General features: G+C 44.7%; 1 protein-coding gene across 1 annotated transcript in view; it reads right to left on the bottom strand.

Annotated features, from left to right (window-relative positions):
- Window positions 1–9,174: 9,174 nt before the first annotated feature.
- The window catches only part of SLC16A2 (solute carrier family 16 member 2), a 90,811-nt gene continuing 81,717 nt past the window's right edge, over window positions 9,175–18,268 (bottom strand). Inside the window, exons 4-6 of the mRNA XM_002929128.4 lie at window positions 17,772–17,915; window positions 13,655–13,883; window positions 9,175–11,750 (exon numbers count right to left, since the gene is read on the bottom strand). Coding sequence (XP_002929174.2) covers window positions 11,530–11,750; window positions 13,655–13,883; window positions 17,772–17,915 — 594 coding nt within the window. The 3' untranslated portion in view covers window positions 9,175–11,529. The remainder of the gene's footprint in view (window positions 11,751–13,654; window positions 13,884–17,771; window positions 17,916–18,268) is intronic.

Genomic DNA, 18,268 nt, shown 5'->3' with positions numbered 1-18,268 from the left:
TAGCAGGAAAACATAGTATTTCCCCATAAAGTATGATATTAGATGTAGATTCTTTAGATATTCTTTATGACGTTGAAGTAGTTCCCCTCTATTACTAACTTGATGAGAGTTTTTAATCATAAATGAGTATTCGATTTTGTCAAATGCTTTTTCTGTACCAATTAATAGTATCATATGATTTTTCATCTTTAATTTGCTGATATGGTACATTACATTGATGGAATTTTGAATATTGAAACAGCCTCACATGCCTGGAATAAATCTCATTTTGGCATGGTGCATAATTCTTTATACATTAATGGATTTGGTTTGCTAATATTTTCAGAGGAATTTTGCATCTATATTCATAAGGGATATTGGTCTATAATTTTCTTTTTCTTTTACTGTTGTATTGTCTTTGGTTTTAATATCAGGGTAATGCTGGCCTTATAAAATCAGTTGGGAAGTGTTTCTTCATCTTAAGTTTCCTGGAAGAGACTGTATAAAATTGCTGTTAATTCTTCTTTGGAAAAATGTTTGGTAAAATTTTCCAGTGAGTCCATATAGCTTTTCTTTTGGGGAAGTTTTAAATTATAAATTAAATTTTTTTTAGTGGTTATAGGACTATTCATGTACTGTGTTTCCTCTTGGTTGAGTTCTTGTAGTTTGTGGATTTTGATGAATTTGTCCAATATTTCCCTCTAGTTATTAAAGTTATGAATGTAAAGTTGTTTATAGTGTTCTCTTATTATCTTTTTAATGGCTGCAGAATCTGTAATGTTATCTCCTGTTTCATACCAGATATTGGTGGTTTGGATCTTCACTCTTTTTATTCAGTATTGTTAGAGGTTCATAAATATTACTGATTGTTTTAAAAGAACTTTTTGTTTCATTGATTTTTCTCTATTGTTTTCCTATATTCGATTTTATTGATTTCTACCTTTTATTATTTCCTTCCTTCTGCTTGCTTTGAGTTTATTTTTGCTCTTCTTTTTCTAGTTTCTTCAGGTAGCAACTTAGATTATTGATTTGAAATAATTTCTAATCTGTAATATAAGCATTTTGTGTTATAAACTTCTTTCTCAGTACTGCTTTAGCTCTGTCCCACATATTTTGGTATGTTGCATTTTGGTTTCCATTCAGTTGCCTGTATTTTTTTAAATTGTAAGTTTATTATCAAAGATTATCTTTTTAAAATATTTTATTCATTCATTCATTCACTCATTTATTTTAGAGAGGAAGCATGAGGGGGGAGAGGAGCAGAGGGAGAGGGAAAGAATCTCAAGCAGACTCTGCACTGAGCCTGGAGCCCGACGCAGGGCTCGATCTCAGGAGCCTGAGATCATGACCTGAGCCAAAACCGAGAGTCTGAGACTTAACTGACTGAGCTGCCCAGCACCCTGTTGCCTGTATTTTTTAAATTTCTTTTGAGACTTCCTCTTTGATCTGTGCATTGTTAAGAAGTGTGTTGTTTAATTGCCATTTGTTTAGAGACTTTGCTATTGTCTTTCTGGTTTTAATTTCTCATTTGATTCCATTATACTGAGAAAACACATAATGTATGGTTTCAATTATTTTAAATTTGTTAAAGTTGGTTTTATGGCTCAGGATATGGTCTATCTTGTTGTATGTTCCACGGGTGCTTGAAAAGAATGTGTATTCTGCTGTTGTGAGGTAGAGTGCTCCTTAAATGTTGATTAGATCTTCCTGGTTGATGGTGTTTTTAGTTCTATGTCCTTACTTATTTTTTTCTGTCTAGTTTTGCCATCAGTTTTTGAGATGCAGTGTTGAAGTCTCCAACTATATTGTGGAATTGTTTATTTCCCCTTTGTTTTCTGTTTTTGCTTCACCTATTTTGAAGCACTGTTTAGGATTGCTGTATCATCCTGGTAGCCTAAACATTTTATCATTATGTTTTTGTCCTTTTCTCTTTCTGGTGACTTTCTTCGCTCTGAAGTCTACTGTATCAAAAATTAATACAGCCACTCTCATCTCTTTTTATTAATGTATATATGCCATATCTTTTCCCAACCTTTTACTTTCAGCCTATCATTATATATTTGTGGTAAATTTCCTGTAGACAACATACACTGTGTCATTTTTAACTTACTCTGCTAATCTTTGTAACTAATATATTTACATCATTTATATTTAATACAATTATTGATATGTTAGGGCCTAAGTCTGACATTTTATTATTTGTTCTCTGTTTGTGTCCTCTGTTCTTCATTTCTGGCTTTATTCCTGCCTTCCTGTAGGTTTTATTTTTAACTTTTTTAGAATTCTGTTTTATTTATCTGTAGTGTTTTTGAGGGTATCTTTTTACATAGCTTCTTTAGTGGTTTGATATGTACATATCTTACTGTAGTCTCCTGGTGTTAATATTTTGCCAGCCTCAGTGAAGTATAGAAACCTTACCTCCTTTATTGTCTCTTCACTGTCCCCTATTTATAATATTGCCTTAAATGACTCCTCTACATACATTGAGATCCACATCAGATATTGTTATAATGTTTGCTTCAATTGTTAAACATACTTTAGAAAACTCAAGGGGATAAGGAAAATCTGTTGTATTTACTCATATTTCTACTATTTTCATTGTACCTTCTTCTTTCCTGATGCTCTAAGATTCCTTCTTTTGTCATTTCTTTACTGTTTGTAGAACTTCTTTTAGCCATTCTTTTAGGGTAGGTCTGCTGGCAACAAATTCTCTTAGTTTTCCATTATTTGTTCCTCAAGGATATTTTCGCTGAATATACAATTCTGAGATAACAGTTCATTTCTTTCAGTACTTAAAAAAAATGTGTGACTTCTTCCTTCTCCCCTCCATGGTTTCTGATGAGAAATCCATTATCATTCTAATTGTTTTCTCTCTATAATTAAGGTGTCATTTCTCTCTCACTGCTTTCCAGATTTTTTTTTTTGCCATTATTTCTTTGAATACTTTCTCAGCCACACCTTCTTTCATTTCTCCTTCTGGGACTCTGATCACATGAATATTAATTTTTTTCTGTTGTAGTCCCACAGTTCTCTAAAGTTCTGTTAATTTTTTTCAGTTTATTTCCTTTCTCTTGTTTATTTTATTTTTTTAAGTAGGCTCCACATCCAACATGGGGCTTGAACTCACAACCCTGAGATCAGGAGTTGCATGCTCTACCTACTGAACCAGCCAGGCATCCCCCTTTCTCTTATTTAGGCAAGATCATTTCTATTGGCCTTTTCCCCCCAAGTTCCCTGATTCTTTCCTCTTTCTTCTTCATTCTGTTGTGGAACTTATCCATTGAGTTTTTTTTTTTAAATCTCAGTTATTCTATTTTTAGTTCCAAAACTTCCATTTGGTATCCCTTTATATATTCTATTTATTTCCTGAGACTTTCTAATTCTTGAATTATTTCAAGCATCCTCATAAATACTCATTGAAACATTTTTATGATGACTGCTTTAAGTTCCTTGTCAGATAGTGCTAACATTTGTGCCATCTCATTATTGTCTTTTTTTTTTTACTCAAATTGATATTTTCTTGGCTCTGGTATGATGTCCTTGTGTCATGAATAATTTTTGATTGAAACCTGGGCACTTTTAGTAGTATGTAATGAAACTGTGGGATTTTAAAAAATCTTAGCAGGCTTCCTCTGACAGCATGGCAGTGGAAGAAGGGTGCACTACCTCATTACTGTCAAGTTAAGGTTCCCCACTGGGCCACTACTGATACCACAGTGTTGAGGGGCTTCTCATGTGGGGGGTGGGAGTTCAGGTACCCCACTAGATTTCCTCTGATACCACCAGAAATGCAAGGGACAGGGATATCATGTGTTTGTGCCTGGCTGGAATAAAACTCTGAGCTCCATATTTGGCCTGCTGTGACACCATCATGGTGATGAATGGGGGAGAGGTTATTTGCCACAGCATGATGAAAGTGGAAATCCAGGCTTTCCACTTTGCCTTTGCTGGCTGGGGTGGGGCTGGGACCACAGTTTTTTCCATGGTGTTTGACAGAAGTAGAATGGTTATTGTGTAGAAGTTTTCTATCTTTCTAGGCTGACCCTTTCATGATTCTTTGGCTAGAGAGGGAAAGATTTTCATTGACTTTTTATGTCAGTGCCCATTGGTATTTTTGGATTTCTGGCTTCTCCAGCCACAAGTCTAGGATATATAAGGTAAAAAACAAACCTAGAACACTCACTTCGAGTGAGTCACCCCTCCAGTTCTGAGGTTCCTAGCTGGTCTGACTTCTTATCTCCACATTTCAGAGTCTTCTTAAATTTGTTTTATATATAATATTCAGCATTTTTACCTGTTTTCATAGGCGGAATAGGGAAAAATCAGTCCCAGAAATTTCAGTGGACTTTTAGGTAACTCTGTGAACCTCCTAAAAGAGTCACAGAATACAGTGTGAAAATTACTGGATCTGAAGCTCTCCGCTGTTTTAATCCTGACCTTTGGATCTTTGATTTCCTTCTGGTATGACAGCCCTTAATTGTATTGACCAATGATTGTGTATAAAGAACTCAGTTGGCTAGAAAAAAGGAATTAAGGAAAGTTTGTTTGTAGCCCCTGTACTCTGTCAATATATTTAGAGTGATCCTGGAGTTCACTAGTTACAACTATTTACAGAGCTACTGAACTAGAAGCAGCTTTGCCCAGAACTTGACTTACCCTGAAACCTGGCTGTCCTTGCTTTACAGGCCCAGCCTGGTTGGCAGGTGAGTCCTAACATTGGAAGGACCTAGCTTGGATGCTTGAAGCTGTTCAGCCTGAAGGAAAGGCTTAGGCTAGGACTTACTGGGATCAGGGAATTTAGAGCCTACCAAACAATGTGGTACCAAGCCATGGGGGCTGCTAGATGACCAAGCAAACCAGACAAAGGTTCCTTTGGGGGTCCGTGGGAATTAAACAAGGCCCTGGAGTTAACACTCAGCGGTAATAATTCTACTGAATAATAAGAGGACTGAGGGAGTAAAGCACTGGAGAGTTCATTTTGGAGTTTCACCTCCATTTTGAGACACAGGAACCCAGAAGGCAATGTTGTGTATTCCCAGGGAAAGGCAGATTAGAGACTCCTAATTGCTCTTCCATACTTCCCTCCTCGTCCCTCTCCCTCCTCATAGGAGAGGCTAGCGTGGGTGGGTGGGTTGAGGGTGCACAAGGACTCTGGCTCAACTTCTGCAGCCTTCATGCCTCTATCTCGGGGCTCTGGTGCCACTCACTGTCCAGACTTTTCCTTGGGGGGGGCAGAGTGGGCCTGGGGGCAGCAGGTACTCTCTCTAGGAGCAGGAAGCCAACTTTCTGAGAAGTCAAGGGAACAGAAAGATTCACTTCCTTCCCTACATTCTGTAAGGAAGGGTGGAAAGAGCCTTAGAGAAGGGGTTTGAAAACTGGCATTTAGGTCCCTTCTGGGCCTCACTTTCCCCATCTGTAAAACAGGTATAAGAGCAGCTGCCTCTCAGGGTTGGGGGGTGGTCAAATGTGATGAGGGATATGGGAGCATCTGTAAACTGTAAGTTGCCCACCCAAAGGTGAGGGCACCCTGTTACCGTTGTAGGGACCCTCTGTGTCCAGAAACACTAGAGGGAAGGCCCTCGTGTTCATGGAACTGAAGGATGACGAGGTGTGTCCCTGTCCAGTGGGGAGGGGGCAGGGTGAATGAGGAGGCAGGTAGCTGAAAGATCTGCTCCTGACAGGAGGAAACTCTGGCCCTTGCAAGGCTTTGAGGCAGATGGAACTGCAGGGCTGAGCCTCCCAGAACGCTCCACCCTAGAGGAGGAAGAGTGTATGTTTGTGTGGGGGGGAGGGGAGTGGAGGTGCTTATCCTGGCCCTCTCCTTCACTCCCACTTAGGCAAGTGCCTGAAGGAAGCAAGTGGGTGGAGGAGCGTGGGATGGGGATCAAATTGAGGAGGGGTGTCTTAGGGTCGACCTGGTCCATTCCTGGGTCTTGGTTCAGGTTTGGGGGAGGTTTCTCAAACCTAGGAAATCCCGCTGGCTAGTTGACCTGTGTGAACCTAGGGCAGCTGGTGGGGGCTCATCTTCACCCCCTGCATGGTACCTAGGGACTGTGTGGTGAGGGAGTCTGTCTGAGCTGGGAACTCCCACCAGCGTGGTTGGCCACCCCTCTCCAGGAGTTCTGGGACAACTATTATGGGGAATTGGTGGGATTGATGGTTGGGCCAATTCTTTGGAAGAAGCAGCCCCATTGTGCTGACCAGCATGGGGAAGGCGGCCCCACAGTCCCGACCCAAGGTTGTTGGTTGGAGAGGAGGGCAGAGGACTGGCTGCTTTGGACCGAGGGTTCCCTGGAGGCAATCCCCACCCTCCAACCCCCCACCCCCCTCATCTCCGAGAGCCCCTTGCCTAGAATCACTTAGATCCTTCACCAGCTGCAGGCCGACTCCGTCCTTGGGGGCCTTGGGGCCAGATCAAGTAGGGGGAAGAGAGAAGAGAGCCGCTGGTAGGAAAGGGTTGTCGCCCGTGCAGCCTGGATCACCTCCAGGGCTCTGGATCAAGCGCTAGGTGGGTGGGGGTGGCGACGCTGCAGTCCCTGGTGGTGGTGGCCCCGCAGGCAGGGCAGTGGGGGCGGGGGATCTAGGAGGACCTGAGCCCAGGACACATGGCAGCTACAGTCTATTCATCTGGCTCCCTGGACAGTTGGTAGGGCCTGAGGTTAGGCTCTCCAGGCTTCCTTCCCATCTCCTTCCCCTGGGCGGTCCTGATTTCCATCTGAGTAGCAGGGTCAGATATATCTCTGTGGCGCGTCTCCCAGGTTCTTACCCTTCCCAGATGCGGAAGGGGATGGAGGGCCATGGAGGGGCAGGAGTCCTGCCCTTCCTCACCCAAGGTGACCAGAGGCCTGTGGCAGAACCAAGAAATGCTGCAGCCAGGGCCCCAGGGCCCCAGGGCCCCCAGCCCCAACTCCATCCCCAGGCATTCCCGGAGTGGAAGTGTGGGGTGGGCGTGGAGACCTGGTGGGAAGTGGTACCAGTTAGCACCCCCATCCCCAGATCCCAGGGCCCAGTCATTGCAAGGGCAGTGTAGGGCGGGTGTGCAGTGGAAAAAGGGTAGTGGTCGCCTGTCTGTAGTCTCCCATCCCTCGTGTAGGTAGGCCGGGGCAACAAGGAGGCTATGGGCTGGGGGCCCTCGACAGGTGCTGTCAGTCCAGGCGTCCTACTGGACAGTCAGGAGCGCTGCTGGGCTCAGCTCTGGCACTTGTTAGATGTGAGCAATGGGCTAATTTTATCCGGCTGGGCTCTGGCTCAGCAGGAAAACAATGCTGAGGAGTGCATAGTTCTTCCAAGTGGCTTTGGCCGGGAGGAGGCCAGTCGCTGGGCAGTGAGAAGATGGAAATGCTGGGGCCTCAGTCCTGAAAGGGCCCTGGTGGTTCCTGTCCTGTTGCAAAGGCTCTGAAGTCAGTAAGCTCTGGGCTGCTGGGATCCAGAAGAGAAAAAGGTATCTCAGAAAAAAGATAGTACAAATTCCTTCTTCTGTGTGTGCGTTTTTTTTCTCTTAGTTTTCCCCACCTCTCCTTCTCTCGTTCTGAAATCCCTGAGTTCTAGCAGAGTGCCTGACACATAGCAGGTCCCTAGAAAATATTTCTTTAGGACTTGAAAATCAGTCATGGAACTCTGCTTGGTGACCACTAGGGAGAGCTGAAAGGCAGGAATTGATGGCCTTCTAAAGCAAAAAAAACGTCCTCAGTCCCTGCAGGAGTTGGGTATCTAATCCCTTTCTTTGTGCCTCTGGAGTCTCCTGTACATTTCAGCTCATTAAAATTTCAGAACTAAGGTTTCTGGTTTAAACCAGCACCCACCCTATCTAGGCACCAGCTGTCAGACAGCAGGGATTTCCTGGGGGCACCCATAATTCCTTTCAGCTGGCCTGCTCTGTTGCTGTGGAGAAGTGGCGGGGAGCTTGCTGGCTCCCTCTTCAGACATGAAAAGGCCCTGGAGGAGAGCGTGTGCTCATAAAAATTATGGGATTCCAAGGCTTTGAAATCTAATAATCTGAGTGATCAAACACAGACTGGGGCCTTGGGGCTACTGGAGGAGGGACTGAGGGGGCAGCAGAACTTGGGTGGGAGAGCCTAGGGCTAGGCAGAAGAACAGAGTAATTAGTCTCATTGGGAGGAGATGAGGAGGCTGGCAGCCTGAGGATGTCTGCACTGAGTCAGGGGAGAAACAACAATCACCAAGAGCTGAGTGGTAAACTATCCCGTCTCAGAGGAAACCAGTCCCCTCTCTTTACCCTTCCCCTGTTCAGTGTATGGCCACAGAGAGATGGACTTTATTTGTACCTCTTGGTTTCCTGGGGTTGGAAGAGCAGTAGGTGGGACCAGCTTGCCAAGGCCAAGGCTGCATGCAAATCTGGAGTGCTTGGGAAGAGAGAACACCAGAAGTATGTGTTGGTTGGGAATGAGGGTAATCGTGAAAAAAATGGGATATGCTAAAATCAAACTTTGCTCAGATTTCATTTTTGCTTGGAGCTGGTCCTTTTGACACCCTTGTGGAAATGGGCTCACTACATAGTTGTTAAATGAAGGAGACAAGTCATTTTCCCCTTCTTAATTTGGTTTCCTCATCTGTAAAATAAGGGATTTGGACTGGAAGTCATTTACCTGAGTTCAAGTCTCAGCATGCTTTGCCACTGATGAACTCCTGCTCAGCCTCTTGCTATATCTAGGCCTCAGTTTCTCCACTTAAATCAGTGGACGGACAAAGGATGGACAAAAATTAGAGGATGGACAAAGTTACTCCCAGCTTTCATTGTTGTAGGTCTCTCTTCTGCATCACCAATTCCAGGGTCTGCTGCTGTCTGGCTGTGTAACCCAGCTATACCAGTCCCTTTAGGTTCTCCCATCAATAATGAGGGAGCAGATTAAAATGGATTGTTCCTAAGGTCTTTGCCCATTTTCAACATGGCATGTATGTAGCAAGGTGGTGGCATTGGTGAGGTCTCTACTTGGCTTATCTGCTAACTGTGTTCTCATTTTGTAAAGTGAATACTTTTCCACTTCAGAGCTCCCTAAAAATCTAATCCTGAATATTCCACCCAACTCCAGAACCCCTATAGAGTTCCTTTTCCAAGTTCTGCTCTTACAGAGAGTATAGACCCTGGTAGAAATTTTATTTGAAATGAGATTTCAGTTTTGAAGCCAAACTTCCTGCTGTTAACTAGGTTAAGACTATTTCACCCTGTAGACAACACACATACCAAATCTAGATTTTTAGATATGTTTATTTTGTTCCAATCCTTTTGAGGATTTAAATGTCCCAGATCTCAAGCTCCCAAATTTTGTTCGTTCTCCTAGATTTAACTGTGGTGCATTAGAGGCTGCATCCTACCCTAAATATTAATACTGAGCTGCTTTCACCAACCAACATTCTCTCCAAAAGCACACAAGCTCACACATGTACATGCACATATGTGGAAGAAGTAAACTGACACCCCACTATGTTATGTGACAACTGATAGGGCAGATTTGGGACCCGTGAATGTCTTTCTTTGATCTGGAGAGAAGTGGTTGGCAGCCTGATTTTTAAGAGCTTTCTTTACCTTGAACAACAAAGGAGGCCCTGCAGAACTGCCCTCCAATGACTTGGTGGGGGTGGGACAGTAAGAATGGGCACATGGGCTTTGTTGCTCCAACATTTTCAATGGTCTCTCCTTGGAGTTACAAGGCTCCTGGGGCTTAGCTTCTCCTGTCCCACTGCTCTTTGAGCCAGGAGGATAGTAATTAGGCCCCTTTTTACCCATAGGGCTAAGAGCCAGTGAGTTTTCCTTTGGGAAGTTGATAAAAGCTGGACTAGGACCAATGGAGGGGGCGTAGGACTTTGGCCTTGAATGCAGCCATCATAGGCCAACCAAGCCCCAGCTGCCTGTTTGTAACGGAAAATGTCATGGTTAGGGACCACTGTCTTCTTTGGAGCCCCTCACAGGCAACCTTATCCTCCTGGCCCTGGATGGCCCTGGCTAAGGGTGGCAAGTCACTGTTAGCTCCAATAACAGCCAGGGATGTCTGACAAGAAGGTGATGAAAGATTAGGGTAACAGGAGCACAACAGACAAAGGCCCAGAATACAGAGAAAGAGATACAAAGAGGCCAAGTAAGGAGAGAGGCTGAACTCCTAAGGAGGTGAGTTGTGCTAGCTTGGACACAGCCTGGTTGGGAATGCTCTTCAGCAAGAATGGTGCTCAGAATCTGAGCATGGGGAAGCATCTGGCCCCATTACAGAAGGATTAAGATGGCCCAGAGCCTACCTTTCCTGGCACCTTTAATGCCCACTAAGCAGAGTGGCTCAGGATGCCCAGCATGGGAGACATATTGCGTTGTAAAGGTTAAGATGGTTTCCTCTTCCTAAAAGAAATTGTTAAATCCTACATGTAGCTGCTGCCTCTACCTTTTGGGGATCCAGGTTGGGAATGGGATCTTCCCTAAAACAGCCCCTTTCCCGCCCTGACCCCGGTGGAAATATTAACCTATCATGGCAAATGAGAGATGGAGGAGTTGGTCCTTTGCCAGGTCAATAACTATTGCCCCTCCCCCAACCATGCCCTCCCCATCATCAGTCCTCCTCTGCCTGCTGAGATGAAAGGAATTTCTTCACATTTTGACAGGTGAATGCACAGATGGGGAGCTGGAAGTGCCTGCAGGTTAATGCACTGGCCTGGGAAATCTGTAAAAATCAGTGAGTGGAACTTTACGGTGCTTAAGGTCCCTTCCCTATGTGATATTGAATCTTCCAGTTTATAATTATAGCAGCTTGAGCCAAAAAATGAGATGTAGCTCAGCCTGAGATGAGTGGAATTGATGATCATGTTAGGGTTGGCTGGGCCAAGGTGAGGCTGATTGGCCCAAGCTCTAGGTCCCTTCTGTCTTCAAGCACCCATGCATCTATGACAGTCATAAAAAGAAGTAGAGGGGGAAGAGAAGGGAGAAGAAGGAGTAAAGGGGAAAAAATGAAGAAAGGAAGAAGGAAGAAGACTGTTAACCAACTATATGGTGGGGAGACTTATTTGTACACTTGTAAAGTGATGTCACCACAGCTCTTGGGAAGCCACAGGCCTCAGAGACTCTGAGACTAAGCAAGTCTCCTTCTCTGATTTTACCTCTCTGCCGTTTTTCTGCCCCCTTACCAATGACTCCCAAGGACAGATGGCAAGGAACTCCTGAGCACACAGAGGCTTGGGTCTTCCCACCAGGCTCCTAGGGACACAGTAGCACCTTTGGAAGTTGCTTTTAGTGGGTAACTAGCAAGCTGGGGCCAGGAGGTAACATCTCCAGGTATTTAGAAAGTATATGGAGATGTTCCAAAGGCCAGGGGGATCCCGAGGTTTCCTAGATCCTGAGAGAAGGACCCTGGCAAGTTTAAAGGCATTCACAGGGAGAATTTGGTTAATGAGTTTAACAGGAGCTTTGGCTCCAAGGGGCTGGTCAGGTGGCTGAACTGCTGTGTGTGCATGTTTGAGAACAAGTGTGCTGATGGCAAAAATGTAAATGCTGAGCAGGGTGGGGTGAAGGGAAAAGGCTGGGGAGGAGCACACAATGGCAAGTAAAATGCATTAGATTGGTTCCTCAGGGATGGGGGAACCCGGCAGCAGCTCCCCGTTTGGGTCTGCATCAGGGGCCAACATCTTATCCTTGCTGGAATCCCTTTGCTCTTTCTTGAACATCCTTTGATGCATCAGAGGTACGAAGAAGAGGATTATAGCCCCAATGATGGGGGGCACACCAGCAAAGTAGAAGGCCACATGGTAGTCCCCAAAACAGTTGCGGAGGAGTCCTGAAACAGTCAAGAAAGACAAGTCAAGTTCAGCTTTGCCCTCCTGCCCAAAGGTGTTCTCTGCCTCTTTCAGGGGCCATAAAAATGCCTATCCAGAGAACCTTGGCCTGCACTACCTTGACCAAAATCCCCCCACAATTTAAACATTCATGATGAAAAAATAATAATAAAACCTTTGTTACAAATCAGGTGGCTCCTCCCTGAGGTGATGGGGCTGCAGGCCCTTGAGGTTAATGCTTATTATGAAAGGGGCTAATGAGGCTTCTCTTAAAGTTCTCCATTTTTTACTTTCATGAAGCTACAGCTTAACTTCTGGTCACTCCTAGATATGGATTTAGGAGGGAACCTAGTTTAAAAGAGTTCCACAAAAGATGGCAAAGCCTTGTCTTGACTCATAGTGATATACCCTCCAACCTCCAACTTAGAGTGTTCTTGTGGAAATGTTCAGCTAAGTTCCTATTTTCTCATTCCTGGAAATGCCCTTTCTCTGAAGTTCCCATTCACACTGAGAAGGAGATATACTCTTCATCCCAATTACACATATGATTGGCCCTTCTGGGTTCCTATAAGTTGCCAATACCATGAATATAGTTGGCATAGTATGCAAGGACTCCCTGCAGAAGATAATGTGGGATACCTCATAGGAGAGATGAGCCCAAAAATACTACTGAGGAAAGGCAAGTCAACCCTTGAGCTGCTTAGATGGTAAGCAAAATAGAAAGAGATGTGGATTCTGGGATCCACCTCTGGGATCAGAGGCTGCGTAGAGGCTCCCCTCACCCAGTGAGCAGTGTGGCTGTTGCACAGGGCCTGGGTGGAAGCTCTTGTCACTGTCACACAACATGACATGCCCTTACAGTGCCTTATGCAGAATTGGTATTCAAGGGGTATTTTTTAAAAATAATTTTTATTTTGTTATATTAGTCACCATACAATATATCCTCAGTTTTTGATGCAATGTTCCATGATTCATTATTTGCGTATAACACCCAGTGCAACGTGCAATATGTGCCCTCCTTAATACCCTTCACTGGCCTATCCCAATCCCCCACCCCCCTCCCCTCTGACGCCCTCAGTTTGTTTCCCAGAGTCCACAGTCTCTCATGGTTCATTTCCCCTTCTGTTTACCCCCCCTTCATTCTTCCCTTCCTTCTCCTACCAATCTTCCTATTTCTTATGTTTTTGTTGAGTTAGCCCAGTTGGCCAGCCTAGAGAACCTAGCCCATGAATCAGCATTTGCAATAAATCCTAAAGAAAAGAAATGGAGTTCTCTTTTCATTGGTTTTCCCTTGTTTCCTATATTCTCTGGGGTATCAACAATGCTCTTCTTGGACAGTAGAGAAGGAAACTGGGAGTACTGAAAGACTGCAAGCCAACAGTTTGCCTGCTACCTGCTGGAAGTAAGCCTTACTTGCTCAGTCCTGAGATTTGGCTTTAATCAAATCTCTTCTACAGGCTCAGTTCAGAAGAAGGAGAGGGGTGTCTCTAAGCCTTAATAAAGCCAGGGTCCACTTTCTCTTCTCTTCCTTCCCAACTACCTTGCAAATAATTACTTTCCTATAGAGAGAGAGAGAGAGAAGATACTGGACCAATAGAATGATCAAGAAGGCCAAACCCATTTCTCTCTCTACCCTCTTGGAACCAGCCAGGCTGTCTAAAATAAAACCCCACTGAAACAGATAGAGAGCCATGAAAAGCCCATTCCCCAAAAAAATGAATCCATGCACATATCCTATACTTAGCTTCTTCCACCAATAGTGGTAAGGGGTTTCATGCACTGTAACAAGGCTGCTTAAATAGAGAATAAGAGTAAAAGGGATTTCAAGCAGAAGTGCTCAGGATTGCTAGGGCCCAGGGAAGACAGGACTCGCCCACTCATGCCCTCCCTGTAATATCAGCCTCACCTGCAATGGGGGGCCCAGCAATCATCGGCAGGGCCATCATGCCAAGGAGGTAGCCAATTGCTTGTGAGGCCTGCATTGGGCCTACCAGCTCAAATGCGATGGGGGCCATGATGGTGATGAAGAAGCCATCACACAGGCCCAGGAAGAGGCAGACAACGATGAGGCCCCCGAAGCCCCGGCACAGGGGAATCATCATGGACATCAGGCCCAGGAGCAGGAAGGAGATGACCTAGAGGAGCAAGGGCCTTAGGTCATGTTGTGCTTGTCAGTCAAGACCACATAGCAAATCATATCTCCTTTCTCAGGGTTTCATTTCTACCATATAAAATTGGAACAGGGGCTGTCAACAGAGAGAGCAGTTAGGCTAAATAGTTACTTAGGCCCCTTCTAAGTCCTGCGCTGAAAGATTCAAGGTTTTTAAGAGAGCTCCTGTTTAACTGTGATTCCATCAGGATTTTTTAAAAAGTTAGGGGGCATGGACCCTGTCCTTAAGAAGTTGTCTTTTTGGGCGCCTGGGTGGCTCAGTTGGTTAAGTGACTGCCTTTGTCTCAGGTCATGATGCTGGAGTCCCAGCATTGAGTCCCTCATCAGGCTCCGTGCTCAGCGGGGAGTCTGCTTCTCCCTCTGACCATCCCCCCTCTCATGCTCCCTCTCTCAAATAAATAAATAAAATCTTGAAAAAAAAAAGGAAGCTGTCTTTTCACTGAACTGTAAGCTAAATGAAATTGCTGTTGTTTTGATCTTGTGTTTGGCTGCCCCAGGCATTAGGGTCTGGAATCAGACCATGCTAGGGTGTTCTCAGATCCAAGTAAGATACGGGAAGAGGAGGGGAAGGAAGTGAGGATAACTCTAATGATGATTAGATGGGGGCATGAATGGGTCACAGCTTCCTGAAATGAGGAAGGACCCAGTGCCCATTTATGTGGGTGACTTCTTTTAGAAAACACCTTGTCATGAAGGAAACCATTGGGAGGTTCACCCAGGTTCCTTATGATACAGGATATGAGACACACCATCATCTCAGATAGCATGGCTGTGGGGTCTTATGGACTTGGCTGGGCACCATGCAAAGGGCAACAAAGGGAACTTTATGGAGAACTAAGATACTAGGAGAGGTTCTAGGGAGACTGAATCTAACTTAGGGGCATTGACTAGCCACTGGGCTTTCTTTGGGCTGAGCAAATTGACTCAAAAACAAAGAAACTGCCTTTTCAGAAGCTAGTTTTTCCCACTCAACAGAGAGAAGAGCAATTGGAAACACAGCTGGCCTTTTGATTAAGGTCATCTGCAACCTGTGTCAGTGAGTCAGACTGAAGACCTGGGCTGTAGACAGAGAAATAAACCCCCTCCTCCCACCCACTCTAGCCAGCAGAGCCAGGTCATCCCAGGGTCAGGGCTAAGACCTGATCTGTTTACTAAGTCCTTGACAGGACCCACGATTTTCTAATCCTTCACACAGGCAGGCAAACTTACCCAGGAAGTGTAAAGCACCACATCACCACATGGATGGGGTAGGAGGGTCAAGGCTGTTTCAAGCCCTGAAGATTTTCCGTGTTGTACTGGCAGTGGGTTTGCTAGGTTGATCAGTTGGCTCTTAGAGAGGATAAGAAATGTCCTGGCTGTGCCATCTGAGGAAATCTCTTTGTTGGAAGATTTTTGAACTTTGCCTAGGCTGTTTTGGGATACCTAGGTGGAATCTAGGAATAAGAACCCTGATATCCCAGCTTCTCCTTTAGGAGATTCATGCACAACTATAAGATAAAACCAGACCCACCTACCAACCAAGCCATAATGGTATGGCAATTAAGACTTAATACCATTATACAATCCAAAGGACCCCATTAACTGATTTCAGTCATCTCTAATTACTACCTATTGTATCTAGCTGCCCGTTAACATCCTCCATGAGGCCTTGCCAAGTTTAGATTAAAATCTCTGTTTGAAGTGAGAATCAGACCTTTAGAACTGGCCTAAAGTGAGGTTGTCCTGCAGGTTGTCACCATTTCTTTTTAACAGACTGTCCAGGGGCTTGACACCAGATACATGTGTCTATCTTTGCTAATAGTGGGAACCACAGGGTCTAGTGGATATTTCTTCAGAATCTGAAGTTATGTACACTCCTTTCTTCTTCCAGGCCTATACTCCTGCATCTGACCCAGGGAGAATGTGAAGCAAATTCCTGTGATGGAGTATCTTGAGTAGTTCCAGAGAAAGAAGTTTATCCATGTCTTGTGCTCTCTGCCTGAGACATTGGCCACCAAGAAGAGTTTGGACAAATCACTTTCCCTTTCTAGGCCTCAGTTCCTCAATTTGTAAAATGAGGGAGTTGGACTACAATTGATAAAGACATATTTTAGCTATAACATTCTAAGATAATTTTATATTACTCTAAGTGGTAAAACTGGGTTAAGTAAAACTGGAACAGAGGAGAGAGAGTGTTGGGTGTGTAGGGGAAGTACTAAGCCCTAAGTCTAGCTCTCCTTCTGACTTGTTAATTTCTCTACTTCCCTTGGAAATCCCTCTGCACAATAGAAAGCAAAAGCTGCTTGGGCCCTATTTCTCTCCTAGGGACTGTGGTGAGAAATGAGCTATTATGGCTAGGCAGGGGCTGCTGCTTTTCCTTAAGATAAAGTCCTGACCAAATACTAGCTTACCCTGATTTCCAGCACCATTAGCATCTTGGAGCAGCCGGCAATGACAGGGAAGACTTACAGGGGTGGCATATGGAAGAGGATGAAAAATCCACACATTCTCCTATGCAAAAAGCTACCCAGATAAGGTACTTGCTGATATTTGCACAGGAATTCAGAATTTCATAACTGGTTTATCTCAATCATAGTCTTTTGAGTTGACTTCAGTCAAGTCACTTATCTCTGGGACATAGTTCTGCCATCCATCACTTAGCATAAAGTGGAATATGATGAAAGTGCTTTTGCAAATGTAACACAGAGTTAAATACAATAGAAAACTTTGATCATATTCTCATCTAAGATGTAGAGTATTTAGGAAAACACTTGGGGCTGTCAGAAGACAAAGAAATCCCTACTATATCAGGGCCCCTGTCAGGGCCCCTTGGAAGCGCTATTAGGGCTTTACCAGGAGAGTCAGAACTCAACTACCTTTTTAATGGATTATTTGTGACAACATATTTTGAGGGGCTGCTGTTGCCCCTTCACAGGGTTCCACATTCATGTACCTTCTGGTAAACCCAGCTGCAGGAGCAAAAAGCATGAACGAGGTCAGAAAGGCAATACTGCTGCCAGGTAAAGACAGACAGCTTGAACAGTAGTCTGAAGCCAGACCAGAGCCCAGTCCACACAGGAAGTGGCCTTTCTAGCATCCAGGTGGCTACTGCCCACAATATGAGGCACTGCATTACTGTCCAAAAGATTAAAATGTTGCATGGCTATAACATTTTTACTTCCCAAACTCAGGTCGCACCTATCAAAAGAAATTTTGATCCTCACCTGTGAGGTGAGATAGGAAAGGTGAGAATTCTTCTTATTGCACAAATGAGGAAAGTGAGGCCCATAGAGGGGAAGTAAGGTTGTGTTTTCTGGCACTTTTTTTTGTGTCCATCAGGAAGATAGCATTTGAGAACCAATGCCTGGTACAAGTAACTGTGGAAATATAAGAAGTGAATGACTTGAACCTGGACTTAAAGGACAGAAACAATGGGCGACGGAATACTATAGATGCCCAAGGTCTTCCAAGAGAGTATGGGGGAGCAAGGAGATCAGTCCTCAATGGGGACAACATCTAGCTCCTGGCCTCAGTTTCCCTATTTCAGATGTAAGAACCATTATTAATAAATGCTTTCTTTGAAAGTGTTCTTAGAGTTTCCATTTACACACTGCTCTCACTGGACCCTCACTCCATCTTAATGAAGGAAGCTGAACAAAGATGACTGTCTTCAGCTGAAAGCAAGGGAAACTGAGGCTCAGAGAATTTGATCAACTTTCCCATGTTAAACAACAAGCTCGTGTCAAAGCTGGACCCCAGGGCACAGTAATGACACAGCCTACCATTCTATCCCAAAGGCTGGGGGTTACCTACCATTTGTGGCAGGTTGTTCCTCCCCACACCACTGTGGTCAGGGTTGGGTGGTCACACTCACCTGCAAGTAGATCTTCTTAAGTCCAGGAATGGAGTCACTGACACGGCCTGACACAAGGCGCCCAAGGCCTGAGGTAGCCCCAATACACACCAAGAGCACCCAGGTCTGCTTGATTTCCAAGAACTCTTCCTCCACATACTTCATCTGAAAAGCATAGCACCAGGACCCCCAGGGACAGGAGGAAGAAAAAGAGCTGATGGTTAACTGTTTACATATCAAAAACCCTCTACTGCTTACTTTCCTGGATCATGGCAAGAACTTCCTCCCCTACAACCCACTCCTTTGTAGCCCTAGCTCCAGAACTAGCTTTCCGGCTGCTTCTTTGTTTAAAAGACTTCATATGCCTTGGCTCTTTGGATTCTGGGCTTCTGGGCAATAGCTGAGGGGAGTGGGTATCTCCAAGCCCCTTCCAAGCACTGGCAGGACAGAATACATACAGCCTTAACAACTAAGAAAATCCAAAGGCTCCCCCCAGATCTCCCCATTCCCTGACTCAG

This window comes from Ailuropoda melanoleuca, chromosome X (genome assembly GCF_002007445.2).
Source record: "Ailuropoda melanoleuca isolate Jingjing chromosome X, ASM200744v2, whole genome shotgun sequence".
NCBI lineage: Eukaryota > Metazoa > Chordata > Mammalia > Carnivora > Ursidae > Ailuropoda > Ailuropoda melanoleuca.
Note: the sequence above shows the minus strand (reverse complement) of the source record. Positions and strands in the feature narration are given on the sequence as shown.